Source organism: Engraulis encrasicolus, chromosome 5 (assembly GCF_034702125.1).
Source record: "Engraulis encrasicolus isolate BLACKSEA-1 chromosome 5, IST_EnEncr_1.0, whole genome shotgun sequence".
In the NCBI taxonomy this organism is placed as follows: domain Eukaryota; kingdom Metazoa; phylum Chordata; class Actinopteri; order Clupeiformes; family Engraulidae; genus Engraulis; species Engraulis encrasicolus.
The window spans coordinates 1,786,238-1,795,027 of NC_085861.1; the positions used below are offsets into that span (position 1 = coordinate 1,786,238).

Below are 8,790 nucleotides of genomic sequence, written 5' to 3' on the forward strand. Positions count from 1 at the left end.
TGTCCAAGTTTTGTGTGTGTGTGTGCGTGTCCGTGTGCGTGTGCGTGTGCAGGCTTGCATGTACGTGTGTACATGTGTATGGGTGTAATAGTGAGTTCAAGTAAAGAATTCAAATTTGTATCAATCTGATTCCGAAGACAACATTCTGCCCAAATCAAAAACATAACAGTAAAAATAAATCTAAAAAAGGCTAATAAAACGAAAATGTGCAAAATCTCTGTGTGTGTGTGTATTTGTGTGTGTGTGTGTGTGTATCTAGTCCTCTTTCAGGTCCTCTTCTGGGAATCTCTGTGTTGAAGGGGCGGAGTTCTGTATTGCCATAGTAACACTGGCCCCGCCTCTCCCCTCTACACACGCCTCCATCAGCTCCACGCTGAGCTGTGATTGGAGGAAGAGATGCAGGCAGCTGTCACTCAGCAACAGAGGAATCTCCACCACCCTAAATACACACACACACACACACACACACACACATTATACACACACGTATACACACACGCACACACACACACATTATACACACACACATTATACACGTTATACACACACACACACACACACACACATTATACACACATACACACACACATTATACACACACACACACACACACAAACACACACACATTATACACACACGTGTACACACACACACGCACGCAGGCCCGTTGCGTTAAGGTAAGCAATATAGGCAGTTGCCTAGGGCCCCCGAGTAGGTGGGGCCCCCAAGGATGACAGGTTATGTACCCAACAGCAATGCAGATTTTAAATAGCTTCATAATAAGGCACCGTCATCTGTATGAAGGGCTCTGCTGCGAGGGAAGCAACAGCGCCTCCCTAATACCCCCTTGCTCGAGGGGGCCCCCTTCCAATAGGTTTGGATCAGCGACAACGTGAAAATGTCAATTGCCGAACAGCGAGCGCATCGACAATTTAGTCAAAGTACCATCTGGAGGGGCCCCCCTTCCGATTGGTTCAAGCGTCAAATCCAGCGCAAATACAAAACTGAACAATATAGCTGCAAGCAGCAATGCGGGGCCAAGCAGTAAACTTGCCAGAGTCGCCACGGCAACAGAAGGAACTGCAGCGCCCCCTTTGGTCCAAATCTCGCCAATGTTGGTGTGCATTCCTTGGAGGGGAGTGTGATCACGTAAACCAAGTTTAGTTTGAATCCGTTGAAGAGCTGCCGAGATATGAGCTCACTTCCTGTTACCTGTTGGTGGCGCTAGAGAGCTTGGGGTCTGGATTTTTTTGTTGGAGGTCATGGGATGGACTAGAATGTGTGCAAAAAATCAGAAATTGACTAACGGTTGCTGAGATATGACCTCACTTCCTGTTTTGCCACCTTTATGACAATTTTGATTGGCTGTCACCGGCAAACGACAAGAGGTGTTCAAAATTCTTTCCTCTCCCCCATCCCTCTCCCTCCCTCCCTCCCTCCCTTCTTCCCTCTCTGTCCCTCTCCCTCTCCCTCTCCCTCTCCCTCTCCCTCTCCCCCCTCCCCCTCCCTCTCCCTCTGTCTGTCTGTGTGTGTGTGATGGGGGGGTGCAGGGGCTGGGGCAGTGGGGCTTTGGTTGACACTTTAAAGCAATAGCAGAACTACGCACACACATAAGCTCTCGTCTCTTGTGTGTCCCGACCCCCTGCCGAGAATGGTGTCAGTGAGCGTGCGCAAGGGGAGCAGAGGGGACAGAGAGATGAGAAAAAATCCCTCCATTCTTTCCACAATTTTGAATGGCTGCTGTGAGCTGATAGTTTTTTCAATCGTTACGAAAATCCATACCTGGGTGCAACATGGTGTGAAGATGACCTGTGTACCAATATTTTGAAAATTGGGAGTACGGTTCAAAAGATACAGGCAAAAATGTAGCTAAAATTTTGACCTGCTGGTGGCGCTACAGAGTTTGAGCTGGGGATTTGATTTTTTTTTGTGGTAGGTCATGGGATGGACTACTATGTGTGTACAAAATCCCAGCCTAATTCAACAAACGGTTGCTGAGATATGACCTCACTTCCTGTTTCACCACTTTTACGACAATTTTGATTGGCTGTCACGGCTAAACGATAAAAGATATCCAATATTCCTTGAGACCCCATGTGTAACTCAGTCCAGAGATAATATATACCAAGTTTCGGGCGAATTGGTAAAAAATTGTGGGAATAGTAGCATTTTTATTGAATTTTACAAAATTCAAAATGGCGGGAGAACTATCCTGGCGGAAAATGACGTCATAGGGTGCGTTGGATTCGTCTTGGCTCAAAGATTCCAGGGATACCAAGTTTATGAAAATTGGCCAAGCGGTTCAAAAGTTACAAGCAGAAATGCACCTGCAACTTTGACCTGCTGGTGGCGCTAGAGCGTTGGGACTGGGGACCTATAAATCGCTGTGGGTAATGCTGAGACTGTCCCTAATGTGTGTGCCAATTTACAGCATTTTCCTACCTACGGTTCTATGGGCTGCCATAGACTTACAGTCGGAGAAGAATGGTGACTATATAATAACAATGAAGAAAACCTACTAACTCTATAGGGGCCTTCGCCAGCTTCGCTGCTTGGCCCCTAATTAAGGGACATAATCTCTCTCACTGGATGTTGCGCAGACGCCAGTTTACATTACATTTTTGGCTCAAGACAGTTGCTTTCATAATAAAAGTTAATCTTGAAGACGACACATTAGGCTACTGCTACTCTCTGTACTGGCTTACTCCCCCTTGGCTTGGTTACAGAATTCTTGCTTACCAATATCACTACCCCCCCCCCCCAAGCCCCTTCTGTGCCTGCTCATTCGTTTCTCAGCCTTGAGTTTCTGGTCTGTAGGCTACGCCTATTGTTTTATGAGTCAATATTTCGTTTTGCACAAATGGAGCACCCTCAGTTAGATTTTCAAAGTGGTTGGAAAGATTAGACCATTCTTCATTTGTGATTGGCAATGCAGATCATGATTTTCGTGTTAGGGTAAAAAAAAACCTGATTGGGTCATAGGCCTACTTTCATGTGAGATAGGCCAGGTTAAACAACTGAACATTCAATTAGCCTACTTCATGAGAAATTATGAGCCTACTGAATGGAATGGGCTATATTTGCCCAGGTCTTTCTTCATAAAGTTTCATAAAATGAACTGTAGGGACTAGTTATCATAATAACTAAATTGCATTTCCTCACCGGAAATGCTGGTGTATGCTTTCTCTTAATGCATTCATTGCCCTTCATGCATGTGTTGCCCTGCATAGCCACAACACTGTCTAAGGTGACTTGTGTGTTCCATTAGGTTACCATGGATTCTGTGACATTATGTTGTATTGGTAGGCTATGTGACAATGACTGAAGTGGTCTGGCCCATCCGAAACAGAAATTCTGGCGCTGTGGCTGCCCCGTCAGGACGCCCCCCCCCCCCTCCAAAAAAACGCCCTAGGGCCCCGAGTACCCCTTTGCCTAGGACCCCCAAAATCCTAGAAACGGGCCTGCACGCACGCACATACACATTATACTCATCATAAAACACACCTACACACATATATATATACAGTGTGTGTGTGTGTGTGTGTGTCTGTCTGTACTCACGTCTGTAGGAAAGTCTGTAGTCCCTTCATGCGTGTGTTGATCTGTTGTGCGTTGTTTAGACTGAAGAAAGGATTCCGAGGGGGGAGGGGGGGCATGTTTACACTACACACACACACACACACACACACACACACACACACACACACACACACACACACACACACACACACACACACACACACACACACACACACACACACACACACACACACACAGAATTATTATGGTTTCCTGAATTCTGCATTTGTGTAGTAGTGGTATACTGTGTGTGTGTGTGTGTGTGTGCATGCGCGCGCATGTGCAACATGGCATCAAAAAAGTAAGTAAGGTAACGAGGCGATTTGAACCGTCTCTAATGTTTCTGCTTTTTCATGTTGACTCAATGACTCCAATGTGTGGCCACAACAATTCAGACAGACTTGATGTCCATCTTGCAGATTTGTTTCATTACGGTCGGACACATGATATTTTATTTTCTCCCCACATCACTCCACTTTTATATTCTCCAGGCTCGGCTTGGCAAATTACATCAGCTGGGTCTGGTCACGAATAGCCTGACTATCATCGACTTTCATATCTCTGCAAGACTTGGTCTGACCAAGAGCATAACAATTAACATTTTCCAAACGGCATTGTTGACTCACCTCCCTTGGTTTGCTAATGGTTGTTTGCTTCCCGACAAAGCGATTTTTCGGGAGCTCAGAAAGTACTTGCATTGCTCTTGACCTGACTAGTAGCCATGCTGAAGGTGTCGCGTCACTAGGAGGGCACGGCCTGGCTAGGTGCCAAGCTAGTTTTGCTGTTATGGCTCTGCGCGTGAGGTGTGTGTGTGTGTGTGTGTGTGTGTGTGTGTGTGTGTGTGTGTGTGTGTGTGTGTGTGTGTGGTGTGCTGTTATGGCTCTGCGCGTGAGGTGTGTGTGTGTGTGTGTGTGTGTGTGTGTGTGTGTGTGTGTGTGTGTGTGTGTGTGCTGTTATGGCTCTGCGCGTGAGGTGTGTGTGTGTGTGTGTGTGTGTGTGTGTGTGTGTGTGTGTGTGTGTGTGTGTGTGTGTGTGTGTGCTGTTATGGCTCTGCGCGTGAGGTGTGTGTGTGTGTGTGTGTGTGTGTGTGTGTGTGTGTGTGTGTGTGTGTGTGTGTGTGCTGTTATGGCTCTGCGCGTGAGGTCTGGCTAGGTGCCAAACCAGTTCTGCTGTTATGGCTTGTTATGCGCGTGAGGTCTCATCTGAGGTGTCATGTCACAAGCCACATTTGAAACAGCACGAGTTTCCTTCACTAAACAGCACTACGGCCGTTATAAAGAAATGTGGCTTTCTAGCTCTAGTTAGATTAGTATTTTTACACAAACTGCAAAGACAAGTCACTGATATCATTATTTGAAATTTATTAAAAAGATGAAGTCCATTTTTACTTGCAGAAAAACTTGCATGGCGGAATTTGAGTCTACCGATGTGGGTTTAGAGCACGGTAGTCAGACTGCAGGCATTGTGCCGGGAGTGTAGAACTGATACATCGTTTGTTACTTAGGCCTGCAGGGTCCTCTACAATGTACATAAGCTCCAGTCCCCTTAGGCCTGCAGGGTCCTCTAATGTACATAAGCTCCAGTCCCCTTGAGCTGCAGGGTCCTCTACATATGCTCCAGTCCCCTTAGGTCCTCTACAGTACATATGCTCCAGTCCCCTTAGGCCTGCAGGGTCCTGTACTCTACATAAGCTCCAGTCCCCTTAGGCCTGCAGAGTCCTCTAATGTACATATGCTCCAGTCCCCTTGAGCCTGCAGGGTCCTCTACAGTACATATGCTCCAGTCCCCTTGAGCTGCAGGGTCCTCTACAGTACATATGCTCCAGTCCCCTTGAGCCAGAAGTACATAAGCTCCAGTCCCCTTAGGCCTGCAGAGTCCTCTAATGTACATATGCTCCAGTCCCCTTGAGCCAGAAGCCCATATGCTCCAGTCCCCTTGAGCTGCAGGGTCCTGTACATATGCTCCAGTCCCCTTGAGCCTGCAGGGTCCTCTACAGTACATATGCTCCAGTCCCCTTGAGCTGCAGGGTCCTCTACATATGCTCCAGTCCCCTTGAGCTGCAGGGTCCTGTACTGTACATATGCTCCAGTCCCCTTGAGCCTGCAGGGTCCTCTACATATGCTCCAGTCCCCTTAGACCTGTAGGGTCCTCTAATGTACATATGCTCCAGTCCCCTTAGGCCTGCAGGGTCCTGTACAATGCTCCAGTCCCCTTGAGCTGCAGGGTCCTCTACATATGCTCCAGTCCCCTTGAGCCAGAAGCCCATATGCTCCAGTCCCCTTGAGCCTGCGGGGTCCTCTACTGTACATATGCTCCAGTCCCCTTGAGCCAGAAGCCCATATGCTCCAGTCCCCTTGAGCTGCAGGGTCCTCTACATATGCTCCAGTCCCCTTGAGCCTGCAGGGTCCTCTACAGTACATATGCTCCAGTCCCCTTGAGCTGCAGGGTCCTCTACTGTACATATGCTCCAGTCCCCTTGAGCCTACAGGGTCCTCTACAGTACATATGCTCCAGTCCCCTTGAGCTGCAGGGTCCTGTACATATGCTCCAGTCCCCTTAGGCCTGCAGGGTCCTCTACAGTATATATCACCAAGGGCGATGAGACTCACTACAGAGAAGAAGTAGACCTGCTGGCCAGATGGTGCAAAGACAACAACCTCCTGCTGAATGTCAACAAGACCAAGGAGATTGTTGTCAACTTCCAAAGGGTCCAAAAACAACTGCCACCACTGACCATCGACGGCGATGCTGTGGAGAGAGTGAGCAGCACCAAGTTCCTTGGAGTGCACATCAGCGACGACCTCTCTTGGACCACCAACACTACATCACTGGCGAAGAAGGCCCATCAGCGTCTCTACTTCCTGCGCAAACTAAAGAAGGCAAGTGCTACACCCTCCATCATGACAACATTCTACAGAGGAACCATAGAGAGCGTCGTGTCCAACTGCATCACAGTGTGGGGAGGAAGCTGCACGGAGAAAAACAGGAAGACACTCCAGCGTGTTGTGAACACAGCGAAGAAGATCATTGGAGTACCACTCCCCTCCCTGCAGGACATTTACACCACACGCCTCACCCGGAAAGCACTGATGATCATCAAAGACACAAGCCACCCTGCACACAAACTGTTCAGCCTCCTGCCCTCTGGAAAGAGGTACAGGCGCCTCCGTTCCCGTACCACCAGGCTGGCGAGCAGCACAATGCACCAAGCGATCAAGATGCTGAACACTCAACCCACTCTCCCTCCAATGTCAGCCTCTAGCCAGCAAGGCCACTGACAACCCCCCCCCCCCCCATCCCCCACCACCATATCTGCGACTGAACATTCCACCTGCACTACTATACTTGTGACTGAACTTTCAACCTGCACTAACTCACAACATGCACACACACACACACACACACACACACACACACACACACACACACACACACACACACACACACACACACACACACACACACACACACACACACAAGCACACAGCACTTTCTGCACTAAACCCAAACATACACACACTGACACACACACACACACACACACACACACACACACACACACACACACACACACACACACACACACACGAACACACACACAAGACGCACAACGCACCTTCTACCTGCACTAAACACATACACACACATACACACACACACACACACACACACACACACACACACACACACACACACACACACACACACACACACACACTGCTGCTGGTGTACTTGACAGACCTTTTAATATTTATTTTTCTTCAAAATGCTACTATTACCATGTCAGAACGCTATAAAGGACTTTTTTAGGAAAAGCACAAAAGCACAACAAATACCTCTTAATGTATGTCCTCTACAAGTCTTCTGTTGTCCAGTCTTGCACTTTAAATGTCTGTATGAGCAATGTCTATGTCCATACTGTCTTAAGTCCATGTATAAGTACTGTCTATGTCTATACTGTCTATGTCCTTACCTAGATTAGTCTATGTCTGTATGGGAAAGCAAGAAATGTAATTTCAAATTCTTTGTATGACCAGTGCATGTAAAGAAATTGACAATAAACCTACTTGACTTGACTATATGCTCCAGTCCCCTTGAGCCTGCAGGGTCCTCTACAGTACATATGCTCCAGTCCCCTTAGGCCTGCAGGGTCCTGTACATATGCTCCAGTCCCCTTAGGCCTGCAGGGTCCTGTACTCTACATAAGCTCCAGTCCCCTGCAGGGTCCTCTACATAAGCTTCAGTCCCCTTGAGCCTGCAGGGTCCTCTACAGTACATATGCTCCAGTCCCCTTGAGCCTGCAGGGTCCTCTACAGTACATAAGCTCCAGTCCCCTTGAGCTGCAGGGTCCTGTATATATGCTCCAGTCCCCTTGAGCTGCAGGGTCCTGTACATATGCTCCAGTCCCCTTGAGCCTGCAGGGTCCTCTACAGTACATATGCTCCAGTCCCCTTGAGCCTGCAGGGTCCTCTACATAAGCTCCAGTCCCCTTGAGCCTGCAGGGTCCTCTACAGTACATATGCTCCAGTCCCCTTAGGCCTGCAGGGTCCTGTACATATGCTCCAGTCCCCTTAGGCCTGCAGAGTCCTCTAATGTACATATGCTCCAGTCCCCTTGAGCCTGCAGGGTCCTGTACAGTACATATGCTCCAGTCCCCTTAGGCCTGCAGGGTCCTCTACAGTACATATGCTCCAGTCCCCTTAGGCCTGCAGAGTCCTCTACATATGCTCCAGTCCCCTTGAGCCTGCAGGGTCCTCTAATGTACATATGCTCCAGTCCCCTTAGGCCTGCAGAGTCCTCTACAGTACATATGCTCCAGTCCCCTTGAGCCAGAAGTCCATATGCTCCAGTCCCCTTAGGTCCTCTACAGTACATATGCTCCAGTCCCCTTAGGCCTACAGGGTCCTCTACTGTACATATGCTCCAGTCCCCTTGAGCTGCAGGGTCCTCTACAGTACATATGCTCCAGTCCCCTTAGACCTGCAGGGTCCTGTACAGTATATATGCTCCAGTCCCCTTAGACCTGCAGGGTCCTCTACATATGCTCCAGTCCCCTTAGACCTGTAGGGTCCTCTACATAAGCTCCAGTCCCCTTGAGCCTGCAGGGTCCTGTACATATGCTCCAGTCCCCTTGAGCCAGAAGGCCATATGCTCCAGTCCCCTTGAGCCTGCAGGGTCCTGTACATATGCTCCAGTCCCCTTGAGCCAGAA

At 48.7% G+C, this 8,790-nt stretch overlaps 1 protein-coding gene across 1 annotated transcript in view; it reads right to left on the bottom strand.

The window, feature by feature from the left end:
- Positions 1-255: 255 nt before the first annotated feature.
- snx10b (sorting nexin 10b) overlaps positions 256-8,790 on the bottom strand; it is a 13,137-nt gene continuing 4,602 nt past the window's right edge. The window contains exons 5-6 of the mRNA XM_063198397.1: positions 3,562-3,663; positions 256-439 (exon numbers count right to left, since the gene is read on the bottom strand). Of these exons, the coding sequence (XP_063054467.1) occupies positions 256-439; positions 3,562-3,663 (286 nt within the window). The remainder of the gene's footprint in view (positions 440-3,561; positions 3,664-8,790) is intronic.